This window comes from Patella vulgata, chromosome 4, assembly GCF_932274485.2.
Source record: "Patella vulgata chromosome 4, xgPatVulg1.2, whole genome shotgun sequence".
NCBI classification, from domain to species: domain Eukaryota; kingdom Metazoa; phylum Mollusca; class Gastropoda; family Patellidae; genus Patella; species Patella vulgata.
Window position 1 is genome coordinate 80468843 of NC_065882.2, and position 21527 is coordinate 80490369.

At 38.1% G+C, this 21527-nt stretch overlaps 1 protein-coding gene across 1 annotated transcript; it reads left to right on the forward strand.

Annotated features, from left to right (window-relative positions):
- The first annotated feature begins 136 nt into the window (after positions 1-136).
- LOC126817101 (ATP-dependent Clp protease ATP-binding subunit clpX-like, mitochondrial) lies at positions 137-19175 on the forward strand. The gene is made up of 12 exons (XM_050543914.2): positions 137-234; positions 2450-2545; positions 6046-6297; positions 6754-6881; positions 8239-8431; positions 9065-9238; positions 10808-10972; positions 12386-12474; positions 13027-13191; positions 13774-14073; positions 14958-15050; positions 15886-19175. The coding sequence occupies exons 2-12, from the start codon at positions 2488-2490 to the stop codon at positions 16042-16044; spliced, it is 1776 nt and encodes a 591-aa protein (XP_050399871.1). The 5' UTR covers positions 137-234; positions 2450-2487; the 3' UTR covers positions 16045-19175.
- Positions 19176-21527: the final 2352 nt, after the last annotated feature.

Sequence of the window (21527 nt, forward strand, 5' to 3'; positions counted from 1 at the left end):
ACGCCCCGTGTAGTTCAGCTCTTTAGTTAATAACGTTTCAAATATTAGCCGTAATGTCACATAGAATACTTCTTATGGTAGATAAATAACGTAAACTCTATATTTTTTTTCTAAAATGTAACTTTTACGGTATTAAATTTGACCTAATTATAACTGGTCCCTAATATACGACCTTCACTTTATGATTGTGACCTACGCAGTGACACGATAAAAATACAAACATGGCTGAATAAGGTAAGACTGACAAGCTAGCGTTATGAAAATGCATTACGTAAATTCGTTATATTGTTGAATTACCCAGTGTGACCTTTGTTTTGAAGACACACGACATCTAGGGAATACAACTGCCATAGAAAACCAACTTTGGTATGTTAACCAGGCGAATGGGAGAAGTAGAAAATATGGAAAATATCTTTCTATTTTAATATTATTAGGCTATTCAAGGCTGGCTTCCTTCTTAAATAAAAAAAATAAGCAAGAATCTGTCAAAAATACAGTTAGTTATGGGCGAGACTGAATACAAAAGTACCGTTTGTCATTGTGTCAGTATTTAAAATAGACGTTTATTGTCGGTGTCACTGTCTTCATGTACATGTAAGTGTTCTAGCTTGCATAAATACGTGTACCGGGTATGTACTTTTGTAGGACTTCAACCCGACTTGGAGTAGGACAGCTTTCTGGTAGTCTGAGTTGTTTTTAATAAGGGTTGGAGGTAGGCCTGGCGAAAAATATCGATAAAGCCGAATCATAGGCGACTACGGAAAAATTTTGATATCAATATTCAGTTCTTGATACTCGTATAAAAAATAAAGGAGGTTCAATAAAATGAGTTTAAGGCAATGTTTTGTGTCAAATAATCACCGCCATATCATTCAAAACACGCTAAAACTAAAAACACACAGACACTAGACCAAGGTACAACCACTGCGGCGGTAATTTTTGCCGTCGTTTACAACAATGACAATGAATAATAATTAATTGTTCAGGGGAAATAACTTGATTTTGATAGAAATTTACTGTACATTCAATCGTTTCTGTTATTTCTGTAATTTCTAATCAGTAACGTTCAGCGAAATACGCGAAAAGTGCAAATTGAATGGCAGTAACTTTTCACAGTAAGATAAAAACATCAATGTTGATTTGAATTGACCAATATTGAAGACTGTGGATGATATTGATTTAAAGACTTAGCTACTTTAAATAAATGAATAAATACTGATCTTCAAAATGAAACTTATTTTTGAAAAATCCATTAAACATGCATTATGCTAGAGGTATATCTGCCTATAGCAGGTCTTTTTTTAGGCCTGAAATGTTATTATAAACTATTAATTAGACATTAATTCACATGAAAAGACCATAATCAGCTCTCGATGACATCCAATCTGCTTTTCAACGCCCTTTGATGATTAACCACAAAATTGGATAATCAAGACTTTCTTTATTATTGTTACAGTGGTAACAATGACATTCGAGGCTACAGTGTTTTTAAAATGAGGTTTTCTTGGCTCCGAGTGTAGTAATTTGACTGAAATTTGCAATATATTCCCTTTACATTATCTATTTTTTTAACTATTATAGCGAGAACTGCCAACTCTTTATCTAATCTCCCATAATGTATCTTTAAATCTGGATTAATAGCCTATTAATAATAGCTTAGAAAAGTGTCAAGTACTGAATTAGGGATTAATAATTTCAGAGTTGATGAATTAGTAGGCACACTCGATCACCTTTATTGAAATTAGGTGTTTTGTTGAGATTACAAGTTTAATCCTTATAAGACATATAGAAATAGATTTCACTAAAAATAAACACACTTATTTTATTGTTTGTTTTTACCTGCTTTATGACTTCCAAAGTGTTCATCTATACATGTATATTGCACCACGTTTTTGTAAATTAATCATTATTTGCTTGATAACGATACCTGTATGTGTATTGAAACGTAGCATGTTAATAAAATTCAGAAGTAGTATATCTATACAAGTGTGTTTATTTTTAGGTTACAAGTAGATAGTCACCTGATCAAAGGTGATTCCTCTGTGAGTTTTGACATGGACCATGTGTCAGTTATTCAAATATTATAGCATAGTGTGATCTCAATGACTTACATATGTTTGATCAAAATGGCTCCAACTTTGTACAAAATACAGGATGTAATTTTAATGCTTATTTTCTAAAGGAAAATATACCTTTTACTTTGTTTAAAAAAACTATACCGGTACAAAGGTGGATTTGAATGAAAAAATGACCATGCAAAAATCATCATTTAGTTGTCTTTTATGCCTTTATTAAAAAAATATATTTTCAGTAAAATGTAGACTACCGGTACTATTAAACAGGTGATTGAACTTATGGAATTGGGTAGACTAATTGAATTCTGACCAATACAAATTTGAACAAGTTATCTTGAACTGTAAATGAATTGACTGAATTTCTTTCATTTCAGATTTGACATTTTTGCAGAAAGGAATACACTCAAGCAAAATGTCAGCAGCTAGGTGTGGTAGATTTGCTCTTGGTCATGTCCGAGCCAGACCTCAAGGTACTGAGATATATTTTCTCCATTATTTGTATTACTGTACATGTATGCTTTATCCCGATAGTCATCATTGACCAGCCCTATCATTAATCGTTGGGTTGAATGGGCGAATAGTTAGCACGTGCGTGCTGTGTTGTAAGGTCTGTCATTGAGTTAACTGGCGTGGTTTCGATTCCCCAGTTATTTGTAACAAGGAGTAGGGTCGTCTGTCCAACCTTGTGGGTTTTCTCCAGGTCCTCCGGTTTCCTCCCACTGCTATAAAGACCCCTACACGCAAGCATATTATTGAAAAAATATTGAACCATGTACATGTATTAGTCCCGAAATGACCTTGTTTGTGTCAAGTGGACTTAAACCCCATCTCTCTCTCTCTCTCTCTCTCTCTCTCTCTCTCTCTCTCTCTCTCTCTCTCTCTCCCCCTCTCTCTCTTTGTCCCTCTCTCTCTGTCCCTCTCTCTCTCTGTCCCCCTCTCTCTCTCTCTGTCCCTCTCTCTCTCTCTGTCCCCCCCTCTCTCTCTGTTCCCCTCTCTCTGTCCCCCTCTCTCTCTCTCTCTGTCCCTCTCTCTCTCTCTGTCCCCCCCTCTCTCTCTCTGTCCCTCTCTCTCTGTCCCCCTCTCTCTCTCTGTCCCCCTCTCTCTCTCTGTCCCCCTCTCTCTCTCTTTGTCCCTCTCTCTCTCTGTCCCTCTCTCTCTGTCCCCCCTCTCTCTCTGTCCCCCTCTCTCTCTCTGTCCCCCTCTCTCTCTCTTTGTCCCTCTCTCTCTCTGTCCCTCTCTCTCTGTCCCCCCCTCTCTCTCTGTCCCTCTCTCTTTGTCCCTCTCTCTGTGTCCCCCTCTCTCTCTCTGTTCCCCTCTCTCTCTCTGTCCCTCTCTCTCTGTCCCCCTCTCTCTCTCTGTTCCTCTCTCTCTGTCCCTCTCTCTCTGTCCCCCTCTCTCTCTGTCCCCCTCTCTCTGTCCCTCTCTCTCTGTCCCCCTCTCTCTCTCTTTGTCCCTCTCTCTCTCTGTCCCCCCTCTCTCTCTGTCCCTCTCTCTCTCTCTTTGTCCCTCTCTCTCTCTGTCCCTCTCTCTCTCTGTCCCCCTCTCTCTCTCTCTCTTTGTCCCCCTCTCTCTCTGTCCCCCTCTCTCTCTCTCTTTGTCCCTCTCTCTCTCTCTGTCCCCCTCTCTCTCTTTGTCCCTCTCTCTCTCTCTCTGTCCCCCTCTCTCTCTCTGTGTCTCTCTCTCTCTCTTTGTCCCTCTCTCTCTGTCCCCCTCTCTCTCTCTTTGTCCCTCTCTCTCTCTGTCCCCCCTCTCTCTCTTTGTCCCTCTCTCTCTCTGTCCCCCCCTCTCTCTCTTTGTCCCTCTCTCTCTCTGTCCCCCCTCTCTCTCTGTCCCTCTCTCTCTCTCTTTGTCCCTCTCTCTCTGTCCCTCTCTCTCTGTCCCCCTCTCTCCCTGTCCCTCTCTCTTTGTCCCTCTCTCTCTCTGTCCCCCTCTCTCTGTCCCCCTCTCTCTCTCTTTGTCCCTCTCTCTCTCTGTCCCCCTCTCTCTCTGTCCCTCTCTCTGTCCCTCTCTCTCTGTCCCCCTCTCTCTCTCTCTGTCCCCCCCTCTCTCTCTTTGTCCCTCTCTCTCTCTGTCCCTCTCTCTCTCTCTTTGTCCCTCTCTCTCTCTCTGTTCCTCTCTCTCTCTCTGTCCCTCTCTCTCTGTCCCCCTCTCTCTCTGTCCCCCTCTCTCTGTCCCTCTCTCTCTCTGTCCCTCTCTCTCTCTCTCTTTGTCCCTCTCTCTCTCTGTCCCTCTCTCTCTCTCTCTGTCCCTCTCTCTCTGTCCCTCTCTCTCTCTCTCTTTGTCCCTCTCTCTCTCTGTCCCCCCTCTCTCTCTTTGTCCCTCTCTCTCTCTCTCTGTCCCCCTCTCTCTCTTTGTCCCTCTCTCTCTCTGTCCCCCCCCTCTCTCTCTTTGTCCCTCTCTCTCTCTGTCCCCCCTCTCTCTCTGTCCCTCTCTCTCTCTCTTTGTCCCTCTCTCTCTGTCCCTCTCTCTCTGTCCCCCTCTCTCTCTGTCCCCCTCTCTCTCTTTGTCCCTCTCTCTCTCTGTCCCCCCTCTCTCTCTTTGTCCCTCTCTCTCTCTCTCTGTCCCCCTCTCTCTCTTTGTCCCTCTCTCTCTCTGTCCCCCCTCTCTCTCTTTGTCCCTCTCTCTCTCTCTCTCTGTCCCCCTCTCTCTCTTTGTCCCTCTCTCTCTCTGTCCCTCTCTCTCTCTTTGTCCCCCTCTCTCTCTGTCCCTCTCTCTCTCTCTTTGTCCCTCTCTCTCTCTCTGTCCCCCTCTCTCTCTTTGTCCCTCTCTCTCTCTGTCCCTCTCTCTCTCTGTCCCTCTCTCTCTCTCTGTCCCTCTCTCTCTGTCCCTCTCTCTCTCTCTCTTTGTCCCTCTCTCTCTCTGTCCCCCCTCTCTCTCTTTGTCCCTCTCTCTCTCTCTCTGTCCCCCTCTCTCTCTCTCTGTTCCTCTCTCTCTCTGTCCCTCTCTCTGTCCCCCTCTCTCTCTCTGTCCCTCTCTCTCTCTCTGTCCCTCTCTCTCTCTCTGTCCCCCCCTCTCTCTCTGTCCCCCCCTCTCTCTCTTTGTCCCTCTCTCTCTCTGTCCCTCTCTCTCTCTGTCCCTCTCTCTCTGTCCCCCTCTCTCTCTCTTTGTCCCTCTCTCTCTCTGTCCCCCCCTCTCTCTCTCTCATTATTGGTAATGATAAAGGATAGTGCCACAGGACACTATAAATAATTATAGTTTATAGGTTTATTAATTACATGTATTGATTTATATAAGAATTTATTTTACTATTAAAACCATATAGATGATCACAAGTCTAAATTAAATTACATTCCGGTGGCGATCTACAAACTAATCACCCTATAACTGATCAAGTCTATATACACCTTCTTTTTTCTATTACTGTTTAAAGTCACAGACAAGTTGTCTTATTTTATTAAGGGAGCCACGGTGGCTAAGTGAGTAAGATGCTGACTTGTTAGCCTGAAGGTTGCGAGTCGCTTCCAGGGTTGGCCGAGAAAATTCATCAAGATTGTGTCTAGTCATTAAGATGGGACAAAAAACTGAGGTCCCGTATACACATTGGTGTGCAAGTAAAAGATCCTTTATAAGAGTAGGCTGTTGGGCTGCTGTCTTCAAAATTTCTCTCATAGCACACTGTATGGCATATGCCCGTCTTCTCTTAATTAGCCCACTCGGAGCAGAACAGTAGAACGTTAAACCTCATTTCCCATTCATATAAAGCAGCACTTTCATGGAACACTTTCCCCCTTAATACCCAACAAATTTGACCTTCTTTCAAATCAGACTTGAAAACCTTTCTATTCTACTAGCACTACATTATTCAGTATGTTTATGTGTTTTGTCACTTTCTATTTCAATGATATTATTTATTATGGTTGTATGTTGTATCATTTGGTGTGTGACATGTGGCTTGCACTTAAAATGCATCCTTATCTGACATCAGCCAGAGCGTAATATATTCATATTATTTATCATTAATCTGCTTCAGTACGATCAAGTGTGAATCATGTAAGACTCTTATCTCCCGCTACCCAGGAGTATTATAAACCTCTTCCCCGTTACGCTATACAGAGACGTTATCTCAGCAGTACTACAGATGGTGGAGATGGAGGTGATTCAAAACCACCCAAAATAACGGGAGATAACTCTAAAGGTGGTAATGGAGGAAAGAAAGGTTCAGGCAATAATCTTCGATGTCCTACTTGTGGCGATCCCTGTGCTCATGTTGAAACATTTGTTTGTAAGTATTTTATCAGATAACTTTTAATCTGTTTACCTCCCGTGGCTAAATAGGCCTACCCCTAGGACCCTAAAATGACTTGGGAGCCTCGGTGAGCATGGCTTTGGTTTGTTACACCAGAGGTTCAGTATTCAGTCCCTGTGTTGGCCTAGAAAGTTCATCTCAATGTTCTGGCATGTTTCCCCTGGCATGTGACAACATATAGTGGCTCAGATCGGAAGGAAAACCGATTTCAGTTTTGAGTGTAGTACGGTACTCCTGCATTTACTATTTAAGTAATTTACTGCACAACATTTTATCCAATATATTCTTTTTTGTGACGATTTATATGCCTAAGGCCTCGATCTTTGATTTACATCAGATTTCTTCCCTCCCTTTTTTTACATTTTCTAGCCAGAGCCTTACTTTATAGTTTACTAATGATTTTGAGTTGTTGGTTTTTTTTGTTATTTTCAGCATCAACCCGGTTTGTAAGATGTGAGAAATGTCACCATTTTTTCAGTGTTTTATCCGAATCTGATTATAGAAAAACTTATAAAGATAAAAACAGTCAAGATAAACGTCTGCCTCCCCCTCCAAAAAAGGTAGGTTTATGTTATACTGGCAGGATACCCGGCTTCGCTCGGGGGTCATAACTCCGAAACCGGAAGTGGTAGACTAACGCCACCTGGCCTATGTTACTCCTCGGTCCGAGCTACCCCTATACCCCAAATTTCAGACTCGGGGCAGACCTAGTGTAGCCGCCAACCCCGAACAGACAGACAGACAGACAGACAGACAAACAGACGACAAACAGCAGTCACAATTATTAGTATAGATATCCCTATGAAACAAATACCATTCACTTATGAACCAATGGCGTGGTTTCGAATCCCCGGTTGTAGGTGACAAGGAGTAGGGTCGCCTGTCCAACCTCGTGGGTTTTCTCCGGGTCCTCTGGTTTCCTCCCACTGCTAAAAACCCCTATGCGCAAGCGAATTATTGAAATAAAATTAAACCATATGTTAGTCCAGAAATGACCTAGTTTGTGTCGAGTGGACGTTAAACCCCATTTCTCTCTCTCTCTCTTATGAACCAAGGGGGGGGGGGGATGGCCGAATTGTTAAGTGTGCGCGTTATATCATAAGGTCTGTCATTGAGTCAACTGGCATGGTTTTGATTCATTGGTTGTACGTGACAAGGAGTAGGGTCGCCTCTCCAACCTCGTGGGTTTTCTCCGGGTCCTCCATTTTCCTCCCACTGCTAAAGACACATGCAAGCAAATTATTGAGTTAAAATTGAACCATATGTTAGTCCCAAAATGACCTAGTTTGTGTTGAGTGGACTTTAAACTATCCACTCTTAGTTGTAAAAGCTTGATGAATCCTAATTACCATCACTGTTGAATACACACAGTCAACATACATGTACCGATGAATTGATATATAGTAATGGCACTATATATCGTTAAACCGAATGTAATGATTGTATATTGAATGGAATGATTGTATATTGAATGGAATGATTGTATACTGAATGTATATTGAATATAATGAATGTATATTGAATGTAATGAATGTATATTGAATGGAATGAATGTATGTTGAATGTAATGATTGTATATTAAATGTAATGATTGTATATTAAATGTAATGATTGTATATTAAATGTAATGATTGTATATTGGATCTAATGATGGTATATTGAATGCATTGATTGTATATTGAATGCATTGATTGTATATTAAATGTAATGAATGTATATTGAATGTAATGAATGTATATTGAATGTAATGCATGTATATTGAATGTAATGCATGTATATTGAATTGTATATTGAATGTAATGAATGTATATTTAATATAATGAATGTATATTGAATGTAATGCATGTATATTGAATGTAATGGTTGTGTATTGAATGTAATGGTTGTATACTGAATGTAATGATTGTATATTTTCAGATATATGATTATTTAAACAAGTATGTAGTAGGTCAGGAACATGCGAAGAAAGTTCTGTCTGTAGCGGTTTATAATCATTATAAACGTATATATCACAATCTACCCACTAGTTCTAATAATAGCCAAGCGAAAAATACTGAAATTACTCTACCTGATCCTAACAGACATTATCCAACTTATTTCTCTCCTAGAGGTAAGTTTAATCAATGTAAGAGATGAATCTGCCTCTTGCTATAAGGGAGCCACGGTGGCTAGGTGGTTAAGACGCTGGCTCGCTAGCCTGGAGGTCGGGTGGTCGATCCCTGCATTGGCCGAGAAAGTGCATCTGGATTTTCCGACGTGGTTTCCCCTTGTCAGTGGTGCAGAACAGAGGGCCTGACAAGGACAGCTGTCTAGTCCTTCAGATGATACGAAAAACCGAGGTCCCGTATATACATTGGAATGCACGTAAAAGATCCCCTGGCATTTGGAATTCAATATAAGAGTAGGCGATAGTGCCACTGCCCGGGAAAAATGTCCCTCATAGCACACTGTATGGCGTATGCCCGTCTTCATTAGCCCAGTATAGGAGCAGAACAGTAGGACGTTAAACCCCATTTCATTTCATTTCTCTTGCTATAATAGTTCAAAATTATAATAATAATAATAATATCATTATTTGTATAGCGCATAAACACTGCTTCCACAGTTTCTAATGCGCTTCGAGTTCACTATATTTGTTCTCGATGTCAATATCACAAAGGACTTTCAAATTCAAGTTATCAATGTTATTATGTATAATAATTGAAATGACCGGAGATCTCAACTTGCTTGTTATATTTTTCAGACACGTTACAGATAGCTGTAAGTGGTAGTCCTCTTGGTCCAAGTCTTCAGCAACAACAACAACAGCAACAACAGCAGGATGAAACCCCACGAAGATCAGATATACTCGAAGCTAAGACACATGATTTAAGATTAGAGAAAAGTAACATATTGATGTTAGGTCCTACTGGGTCAGGTTAGTAATAAATAGTACTTACCAAATATTTCCCCTTGATTAATGTTTTTAACAATAATAATGTGTATCTTTATGATGTGTCTTATCCACATCACTGAGGCTTGTGCTGAATGTGTGATGATAACAGTATCATGTGTTTTATCCACATCACTGAAGGTTGTGCACATCGCATGATGATAGCAGTAAGATGTGTTTCATCCACATCACTTAGGGTTGTGCTGAATGTGCGATGATAACAGTATGATGTGTTTTATCCATATCTCAATGTGCGATGATAACAGTATGATGTGTTTTATCCACATCACTGAAGGTTGTGCTCATCGCGTGATGATAGCAGTAAGATGTGTTTTATCCACATCACTGAGGGTTGTGCTCATCGCGTGATGATAACAGTATGATGTGTTTTATCCACATCACTGAAGGTTGTGTTCATCACGTGATGATAACAGTATGATGTGTTTTATCCATATCTCAATGTGCGATGATAACAGTATCATGTGTTTTATCCACATCACTGAAGGTTGTGCGCATCACGTGATGATAACAGTATCATGTGTTTTATCCATATCTCAATGTGCGCTGATAACAGTATCATGTGTTTTATCCACATCACTGAAGGTTGTGCTCATCATATGATGATAACAGTATCATGTGTTTTATCCACATCACTGAAGGTTGTGCTCATCATGTGATGATAACAGTATGATGTATTTTATCCACATCACTGAGGATTGTGCTCAATGTGCGATGATAAAAGTATGATGTGTTTTATCCACATCACTGAGGATTGTGCTCATTGTGCTATGATAACAGTGATAGTTAAATACTCTCCTATAGTTTGAAGGAATTGACAATCATATACCCGTACTTTCAGGGCATATAATGAAATATTGTTATAAATTACAATTAAAGGTGGGGGGGGGCAGAATTCCAAATGGTTAGCATGTGTGTGTTGTATCATAAGGTCTATCAGTGAGTCACCTGTCGTGGTTTTGATTCCCCGGTGTACGTAACAAAGCATAGGGTAGTCTGGCCAACCTCATGAGTTTTCTCCAGGTCCTCTGGTTTCCTCCGACTGTTAAGACCACTATGCGCAAGCGAATTATTGAAATAAAATTGAACCATATGTTAGTCCCGAAATGACCGAGTTTGTGTCGAGTGGAATAAAAACCCATTTCTCTCTCTCTCTGTCACAATTGAAAGTGGTTTCTAGATTCAATTGTATATTTTTTTTAACAATCTATTTTCACTAGATGAGATCAGGCCCCAAGTCCACAAAGCATTCTTGAAATTAAGTTAAGAATTTACTCAAAATTGTTCGCCTTTTTTTAACTAAAATATAGCCCCTTATAAGATTTTAGTTGTTTTAATGTATCAAATACATCAATAAGAAACTATGTGCAAAGTTTTGTGTTTCTGGATCAAAGATAATTCTCATAAACAGTGATTGAAAGTTGGGTAAATTCGTAAGTCTAAGACTAAGACTAAGAATGCTTTGTGAACTGAGGGCCAGGTTTAAAATAAACAGAAGTTTTTAATCCATTTTCTAATTTTTGATTTTTTTATTAGGTAAAACTCTATTAGCCCAGACATTAGCCAAGTGTTTAGATGTTCCATTAGCTATCTGTGATTGTACGACCTTGACCCAGGCTGGTTATGTTGGTGAAGATGTAGATTCCGTCGTTGCTAAACTTCTACAAGACAGTAATAATAATGTAGAGAAAGCCCAACAAGGTATAAAATATTAAATTTCTATATGTTATTCGGGGGGTTGTGTGCGAGCTGTATCATTAAGTCTGTCATTGATTCAACTGGCGTGGTTTCGATTCCCCGGTTGTACGTGACAAGGAGTAGGGTCGCCTGTCCAACCTCGTGGGTTTTCTCCAGGTCCTCCGGTTTCCTACCACTGCTAAAGACCCCTACCCGCAAGCGAAATATTGAAATAAAATTAAACCATATGTTAGTCCCGAAATGACCTAGTTTGTGTCGAGTAGACGTTAAACCCCATTTCTCTCTCTCTATATGTTATTCACATCGCCATCTCCATTGGTTGGAATTACTGTACTCGAGCAGCTGAGGGCACTGGGCTCAGTCTGATTAAAATATAGATCTATATTTTGGGTGGGGGAGGGGGTTATACTTTTGATGGCCTATACTATATGAAGATCTGACCAGTTGTTTTGGGAGGTCGGGTCAGAGGTCATACGAGCAGCTTTTGACCCTATGACATCAGACATTTGATTAACAAATCGACATTGATGTTTCTAGTGGATTACCCACAGTTCTTTGCACCTCACGCCCAAAACTCGCCGTAACAGACCATTCCATTGGCTAATCCGTCACCTCAACCAGAATGCAGCTCACATAACTACTCTTCCAGATTCCTAGTGTTATGAAGACAAGTAAAACAAAATTTTGAACTTTATAAAAAACGAAACGAAATAAGATCTGTGTTTTAATCAGATTGGCATTGGGTTACAATGGTGCAGGTTCAAATTCCAGTGTAAACTAAGGATTCAGGTTTTTTCAGGCCCAGGTTCCTCTTGTCTTGGGATGTTGCATTTAAGTCTTTAGATATTCGACTTCTACAGGATAGTAATAACTTTGATGTTCCCAAATAACAATTAACACAGATATAAAGTTTGGCAATATCCCTGGAAACAAATATTGCGATATTTCCTCTATATTGCAATATTTTTTGAAAATATCGCGATTAATTTCTCGGCAGTTGGGATATAAATATTTGATGCTCTTGTTTTCAGGTATTATATTTCTAGATGTTGTTTTCAGGTATTATATTTCTAGAGGTTCTTATTTTCAGGTATTACATTTCGAGATGTTGTTTTCAGGTATTATATTACTAGATGTTGTTTTCAGGTATTATATTTCGAGAAGTTGTTTTCAGGTATTATATTTCAAGATGTTGTTGTTTTCAGGTATTATAGTTCTAGATATTGTTGTTTTCAGGTATTATATTTCTGTATGTTGTTTTCAGGTATTATATTTCTGTATGTTGTTTTCAGGTATTATATTTCTAGATATTGTTGTTTTCAGGTATTGTGTTTCTAGATGTTGTTGTTTTCAGGTATTATATTTCTAGATGTTGTTGTTTTCAGGTATTATATTTCTAGATATTGTTGTTTTCAGGTATTATATTTCTAGATGAGATAGATAAAATAGGAAGTGTTCCAGGTGTTTATCATTTAAAAGACGTTGGTGGAGAAGGCGTTCAACAGGTCAGTAACATAACAAAGTCATTTGACATGTTCCTGACATCCTAGTGAATTTAAGTTAAATATTGAAAAGGGACTTATTCAAGTACTGTGAAATCTGTCACTTAAGACTTTTTACATGATTGTTAATATATTCTAGAATACACAGCATGGAAATAATGTTTACCTGATACTGGTGTCAGATTGTAAAAAACTAGTAAATGACATTTTGTCAGACTGTAACGAACTAGTAACTGACATTTTGTCAGGTTGAATTAAAACTAGTACCTGATATTTTGTCGGACTGTAACAAACGCGTAACTGACATTTCATGTTAGATAACGATTCTATTTGTACCCAACATTTTGAACCTGTATTAAATATATCAATAAAAACACAGAAATAAGACAAATCAATGGCAGGCATCCATGCCTGATCAGGCGTGATTTCGTGCCTGACCAAGCGTGAATTTGTGCCATATTTCCAGGTTTGATTATAAGGAATTTTTTAATATATCAGATGCTTTTTATCAATAATATCTCAATCTTGTACATTACAAATATTTTATTTCTACAGGGACTGTTAAAACTGTTGGAAGGAACAATCGCCAATGTTCCAGAAAAAAAATCCCGTAAGTTAGGAGGGGAGACGATTCAGGTTGATACAACCAATATCCTGTTTATAGTATCCGGAGCTTTTAATGGTCTGGATAAAATAGTCAGCAGACGGAAAAACAAAAAGGTATTTGAATTTCTGGTTTTTCAGCCAAGTTTTATCTTATTGGTTGTGCCGGACAGCTGACACTGTTTGGTTTTTCACATTGCACAAAAAACACAAGATCCTATATATATATATCATTGCCTGTACATTCAAGATCTCCTGGCATCAGCTGTAGAGATACTTCCCTCGTACTTCTTTCTATTGTGTTAGCCTGGATCTCCTAGCATCAGCTGCTGCTTCCCTCATAACATTAGCTGTAAAACAGCTTCCCTGACAGCTCTCTTATCGTGTTAGCCTGCATCTCCTGACATCGGCTGTTGAGCTGCTTCTCTCACAGCTCTCCCTATTGTGTAATCCTGGATCTCCTAACATCGGCTGTGGAGCTGCTTCCCTTATAACATCAGCTGTAGAGCAGCTTCCTGACAGCTCTCTTATCGTGTAAGCCTGCATCTCCTGACATCGGCTGTGGAGCTGCTTCCCTTACAGTTCTCTCTATTATGTAAGCCCGCCTTTATTAGACCGGGAAATAGGACATTAAACCAAATTTCATTGCTTTATGATTTTATGTACCGTACATTAAAGATATAATTTTTGTTATTATAGTATTTAGGTTTTGGTGCTGAATCAACAACTGAGAATAGGAGAGCCACATCTGCAGCTGACGTGAAGAAACAGGCTGCTGAGATCGATAGTGCTGCTGCTGAAAACGAAGAAAGAGACACCCTCTTACGTCAAGTGGAAGCCACGGATCTCATAGAGTTCGGAATGATACCCGAGTTCGTTGGAAGAATTCCTATCATCACACCCTTCCATAATCTGTCGGAGTCCATGTTAGTACAGATTTTAACAGAACCAAATAATGCATTGATACCACAATACCAGGCCTTGTTTAGTATGGATAAGGTACGTAAACAACATTATAAGGCCTTGTTTAGTATGAATAAGTTACAAAATTCAAGAGTTTTAAGGCCTTGTTTAGTATGAATGAGTTACAAAATTCAGGAGTCTTAAGGCCTTGTTTAGTATGAATAAGTAACAAAATTCAAGAATCTTAATTAAGGCCTTGTTTAGTACGAATAAGTTACACAATTCAAGAGTTTTAAGGCCTTGTTTAGTATGGATAAAGTATCACTGTAACCTGGGTATCATTTAATCTTGTGTATTTATCACTAATTTCTTTCACATATCAAATCTTTGTTTAAAAATTTGTAAAAATCATTTAAGATCACTGAAAATCAAACTAATGATACCCAGTTTACAGTGTATGTAACCAAAACTCTAAGGCATTGTTCAAAATGGTTGTAACATTAAAGTTAAAAGGCAGTAACGGTTGACAGTTCGACCACCTAGATGTCCAGTGTCTGCACCAATATAGTAAAGGTTCGTGCCTGGATAACCTGAGCTACTGATCGTTCTGTGAACTCTACAGCGTAGCTATATATGGTTTATTGCCCGTAATGTACCATGTGTTACTAGCTGTACAAACATTTGTTGTCTGGACGTCCATCTTCAGGAGAGCCACATTGGCTTAATGAGTAAGATGCTGGCTCGCTAGTCTGGAGGTCGTGGGTTTTGCTCCCGGTGTTGGCCGTGAAAGTTTATCAGGATTTTCCAGTCTGGTTTCCCCTTGTCAGTGGTGCAAGAGGGAGGGCCTAACAAAGACAACAGTCTAGTCCTTCAGTTGGGACACAAAAATTAAACAACCCGTGTACACATTCGCGTGCACATAAAGATCCCTTGGCGATTGGAAAAGTCACAACTTAGAATATTTTTTCTTTTATTTCCAGTCTCATTTAGAGGTTAAAACAGAGGCTTTACAGGCCATAGCTAGACTGGCTTTAGACAGAAAAACTGGTGCAAGAGGTCTTCGTGGTATACTGGTAAAATAACTTTTTTTTTTACTTATTAAAATATTAATAAACACAAAAACATAATATGGAACACAATTATTATTTTAATTAAAGAGAATCTTCATTGAGGGTTTTCTCAACGTTATCAAGCAAATGGTAATATCGCTTTAATTAAGATTCATGTTGTAGCTGTAATTGTGTTTCATATTCTGTTCTTGTTTTTATTATGTGTGTCAATTGCTAAATGCCCGCTAAAAGATGATTAAACTACTAGTTTTATAAAACTCTACCCTGCGGAAGAGGGAGGCGTGGCAAGTTTGTTTCTAGGTAACGCTGTAGAGACATTGTTACTAGTGAATAATAGACAACCTCACCCAGTCTTTGCATGGTGTTAAATCATACTATATTATGCTAATTAATAATAGACAACCACACCCAGTCTTTGCATGGAGTTGCTGTTTTATGGTTACCTACAGACTTAATGAATCTTATAAACATCCACGTTTCTCAAATAAAATGTTTGAAAAATCTAATTCTTTAATTAGGAGGTTTCCAAAATTACAATTGTGTACTGTAAGTGGTGTTATTGAGGGATAAACAATGTCGTTTATTCAAGAATATTTAAAGTTATGGAGCTTAAATTGTTTGGATTTTTAAATCAATATGCATCTATATATATATATAATATTTGTGACTATCGTTTGTACGTTCGTGGTTAGCGACTCGACTAGGGCTGCCCTGAGGCTGATATTTGGAGTATATGAGCAGCTTTATTTGGATGCCATGTTTGATGTTCTTTGTCTATTTTTACAGGAAAATATATTATTGGACGCTATGTTTGATCTTTTTTGTCTATATTTTACAGGAAAATATATTATTGGATGCTATGTTTGATGTACCTGGTTCTGATATAACATCAGTTGTCGTAGATGTGGATTGTGTCGAGGGTAAAAAACCACCAGAATATATCCGTTCAGTCGATGACGTTCCTTATTTCGAAGATGACGTTAAAATGCAGAATTAAATTAACAATAGTAGTGAACAATTAATCTCGGTTATAAACATTTATCTTTTAGTGATACAATGTTAAAAAGTTTCGTGGATACAATCACAGATATTTTCTTTGACATCTTGGAACTCCACCAGATCTAGGTTTCAAATTTTTTTCATTGATTGATTGATTAATGTGTGGATGGATTATCGACCTGTCTTATTTTCGTAATTAGCCACAGTCAAGTTAAAGTCAGGAATGGAGTTTTTACATGTCGTCAACACAACACTTAGGTCATTTTCAGACTGACAAGTTATTTTAGAATTGTCACAAGGAGAGAATTTGGCCCAGACAGCAGCAATTCGACCTATTTGTTTTCTTTTACATGTATTCGAGTAGGTTCATGAGTGATCCTTGGTTTTTTTGGTCTATCCAAACAACTAGGCACACTTTGCCTGTCAGCTCTGCAGGTGTCTGTTTAATGTTAGACTACAATTCCATTTGTTTTCTGTTTTTTGTTTCTTGACCTTGTTGACGTGGACGTTATAATACCATCTAACAACAGCTCTAAAGATGAATTATTTAAGATATTGATAAAGAGCGGGATGTTCTTGCTATAATAATGCATTATGTAAGATTTTGATAAAGAGCTGGACGTTTTTGCTATAATAATGCAAATTATTAAAATAAAATTGAACCATGTGTTAGTCCTGAAATGACATAGTTTGAGTCGAACGGACATTGAACTCCATTTCTCTCTCTCTCTATAACAAAAGACTTTAAGACTCAAATCACAAGATGTGATAGATTTATATTTTTTTTGTGCCTAATTCTTTATTTTTGTCAGAAGACTTCTGAATAAGATTGTTTAGGAAGTTTATCAGTCTATATCAATAGTTCATAGGTACAGGTGCGAATGAAAAATCTTTTGAGATTTACGAGTGTGATGAAGAAGTAAAGAGAGTGTTAGAGAAAGCTCAATCTGATTAAAACACAGTTCTTATTTCGTTTCGGTTTTTATAGTTCACAATTTCGTTTTACTTGTCTTTACTACACTAGGATCTGAAAGAGTTGTTATATAACCCGGGTTCTGGATGATGTGAGGGATTAGCCAATGAAACGGTCTGTTACGGTGAGTTTTTGGCGTGAGGTGGACAGACATCAAGAAAAATCAACACAGATTGGTTAATCAAATGTTTGACGTCATAGGATAAAAAGCTACTTGTATGACCTCTGACGCGACCTTCCACTGCAACCGGTCAGATCTTCATGTAGTAGAGGCCATCGAAAGTATAAAACAATGAAATATAGATCTGTATTTTAATGAGATAGGAGAAAGCTATTATAATAAGAGTATATTAAATTATATTGATGTATATTTCACCATCTATAGTAATCTTTTAAACTTAACTTTGTATATATTTATTTTTGTTTTAGTCTAAGAAATGTCATATCTTTGACATCAAAATCTGGGTGGTTGGATGGCCTTTTGTGGAATATTCTAAAAAGTCTTAATGTTGTATCTTTAAGATAAAAACTGACCAACAAGTACATATGTGTCAAATATTCTAAACAATTTAAAGATACATTATGGGAGATTAGATAAAGAGCTGGTAGTTCTCACTGTAATAGTTAAAAACTAGATAATGTAAAAGGAATTTGCTGAAAATTTCAGTCAAATTGATCCACTCTGAAATGACAATTTAACGAATGAATTTTGTTCCTAGCCTCGATCATCATTACTAAAGTCAGTACAATAAAAACACATAGTCTCGATTATAAAATTATAAATTCAACTATATAAAATAGAGTTACCTCCCTTTGAGCAAATGGGCAATGTTTTCAAAGTTATTTGACAAGAAACATTTAACCATGCATGAGTCAAATATTATGCCTAACGTCTAGCCGTCGCACATATTTAGATGAATATAGCAATATTATATTAAAGATATATTTTTTCTTATGGAATTTCAGTGTGAGGTTTATACTACTATTATTATTATTATGCACGTCATGTGTTATTTCATTGTGTTCCTAATCTATAAAAACAATTATATGATTTTCAAATTTTAATTCATCTACATTATGGTATACTTTAATGCCTAGATCCAAGGGCGTGGATTTGTCATAACTTTTTGGGGGGACGGACGAACCCTGGAACCTTTCATTACCAAACCAAAATAATAATTACGAACAGTTTACCAGTGTTATTTCGATGAAAGCTGTAACTAGGGGTAATATGATGACGATATGGTAAAATTGACTACCTACAATTAAGAAGGAAGATATCGTGAAGATGAATTACTGTGGCGAGACCCAAGGCAGTGGTTAGATACCCTTCAGAATGGGACATTCATGTGGATATAAACCTGAAAATCTGTCCTTGCGATCAAAATCATGGGGGGGGGCAGAGACCTATTCGTCCCCCCTTCCGATTCTAAGGGGGGTGGGGGGTGGACCCGCCCCCCCCCCCCTAAATCCACGCCCATGCCTAGATCTAGAAAATAATTGAATGATTTTCAAATTTTAATTCATCTACATTACGTTATACTTTAATACCTAGATTTGATTAAGTTTTCATTAAAGATATGATTATCTGTCCAACCTTATATATGTAAACCCTCTTAGTTCACAGAATGTAGTATACTGCCCATAAATTAACCAAAGTCAAGGGAACAAAATCTTTTAGGAAAATTTATAATATATATTTTGAGTGTTTGTTTAATATTCTTGAAAATATACAGAGAAACCACCACGATGATTGAGTCTCGATTTCCATTTTGGAAATGAGCAAAAACTCTCTATTGCACCCCAAATAGAATGCCCTCCCTCGCCCATATACCTTTATAGTTGGGTGCCCATATGTCTATATAGTTGATATGATTGATACACCTATTGACAGTGATTATAGTTGATATAACTGGCTGTCCATACACTTATATAGTTGATATGATAATTGGCTGCCCATATGTCTATATAATTGATACAACTGGATGCCCATACACCTATATAGTTGATATGATAATTGGCTGCCCATACACCTATATAGTTGATATAAGATAAATGTAATATAAAATGTAAATATATTATAGTATATGATAAAACAAACTGGTATTAAATGTTTATGAATGTAAACAGATGAAAATAAACATGTTCAAATGTTATTATGGTTCATTCATATCAGCACATGGAAACCCTCTCTAAGTTGGCCAAGTTGTTTTCTGTGAAAGTAAATTTCACAATAGGACTTGTGTACTGACAAAACTGGGAGGGGGAGGGGGTACGGCTAAATAAGAAACCTCATCTCTCGACCCTGGGTGTCTTGAGATAAGAGATGGTACGATATAGTTCCTTCTGGAAGATGCCATTGTGAATCGTGTATATTGTTGTCGACCCAGTCTGGACGTTCCTTTGTCCGTTCACATTTTGTTTGGGGACTCTTTACAGGACTGAGGGCCTGACAAGGACAGCTGTGCTAGTCGTTCGGATGGGATGAAAAAAAGAGGTCCCGTGTACACATATTCACAAACGATAGTGTTTTTACTAAATGTTTTATGTCACAACAGTTACACAGTAGTCTGCATTACAATATTTAAAATTACCATGTATTTCTCTCCATCCCCAGTCCTGTATAAATTTAACAAGCGTGGCTAGACTCAGGAAACCACTACATCGTGAAATGATCGTCTATAGAACCCAATGCGTGTCGGACTATTCTAGCCCTCACCCCCCCCCCCTTACTTATAGGTGCCTATTCTTTTGTCTGTGGTGTTAACGTAAAAGACTGATAACAGCTAAATTCCAAATATGGAATGGACATGCACCCCAACCTCGATATCGGCAGGGATTGTTACCTAATTTGGTCAACAAATATGATATATGTTTTATAACAAAGAAACATATTCATTAATCTATAGCTCAGTTAACGTATCAAAATAACCAGCATATACTTTCTATATTTTTGGTTATGAAGTTAGAATCAATAATTTGAAAGATAACAATATTGTTTCAGCCATCATATTTCTCCATTCTTTGTCTTTAGACCCCATGTTCTGATATTGTCACAATATTTCATAAACAATTTAATTTGCGTTTGAAAACAAACTTATACCATAGCTAATATTTTGACAATGAAGAATAATTAATCAAGAGCATAATATTATTCTACATATGTGTTCTTTAGCACAAATCCCTGCCATCCATATTACTACATCGTTCGTATATCAAGATACAGCTTTTTATGTGTACATACAACACATACTACAAAGATGACTTGTCTCCGTCATTCGCCCAGGACTCTGTTTCTCGAAATCTTAACAAAAGATAAAATCCAAATTTTAGTAGATACTTTAGTTTTGATTGGCTAATATTATCCAATCAAATTACTAAAATTTGGATTTTATCTTAGTTAAAATTTCGTGAAACAGGCCCCTGGTCGTCTGCGGGTGTGACTACCGTGGGTGGCAGTCCGATACTGATTTCATGGCAAAATCTCCGTCCTTATAAAGGGAACAGAAACATTCCAATGTAATCAATCTTCATTGATTTAATTAATAGGGCCATATCTAACTCGGGCATCTATAGAGACATTTTAATGTATAATTCTGTTTATATCTTAATTACTGTGATTAGGTTAATAAGGTCATATCTAACTCAGTTAATAGTTTTGTTATAGTATACAGAGAGAGAGAGATGGGGTTTAACGTCCACTCGACAAAAACTAGGTCATTTCGGGACTAACACATGGTTCAATTTTATTTCAATAATTCGCTTGCGCATAGGAGTCTTTAGCAGTGGGAGGAAACCGGAGGACCCGGAGAAAACCCACGAGGTTGGACAGGCGACCCTACTTCTTGTCACGTACAACCGGGGATTCGAAACCACGCCAGTTGACTCAATGACAGGCCTTATGATACAGCACGCACGTGCTAACCATTCGCCCCCCCCCCCCCGTTATAGTATACAGATATTGCGTTCAGGTGTTTAGGCATACGATACAAAAAAATTCCTGTTGATCTGCGTCTATGCAAATTTTGCGATTTAAACTCAATCGAAAACGAGCATCATTTTTAGCTAAACTGTAACAAGTATGAAGAAATACGCCAAGCCCATTTATACCCAGCCTTCTCGGCAAATCCTAAGATTTCCTACAATTGTATTAATCTCTTTAACCCACCAAAATTGATTGCCAAGGCAGTGGCTTTATATGTGTTTTTGGCTTTTGTTAAGAGAGCTAAATCAAATTTGGTGGCAACTACATCTAACTGAAACCCCTTTGATATACATGCAGTATACTGTTTGTATGAAAGTATTGAGTTGTCTATGTAATATGTGAATGGAATGGGGTTTAACGTCCTACTATTTTGCTCCAAACTGGGCTAATGAAAACGGGCATACGCCATACAGTGTGCTATGAGGGAAATTTTGCCCGGACAGCGGCACTACGGCCTACTCTTATATCGAATTCCAACTGTCAAGGGATCTTTACGTGCACTCCAATGTATACACGGGACATC

Bases quoted from the DNA above. Each gene is read 5' to 3' on its own strand.
- LOC126817101 (XM_050543914.2), top strand. From the start codon at position 2,488: ATGTCAGCAGCTAGGTGTGGTAGATTTGCTCTTGGTCATGTCCGAGCC. The intron at 10,973-12,385 runs GTATAAAATATT...TGTTGTTTTCAG, and splicing joins TGTAGAGAAAGCCCAACAAG to GTATTATATTTCTAGATGAG. The intron at 13,192-13,773 runs GTATTTGAATTT...TTGTTATTATAG, and splicing joins GCAGACGGAAAAACAAAAAG to TATTTAGGTTTTGGTGCTGA.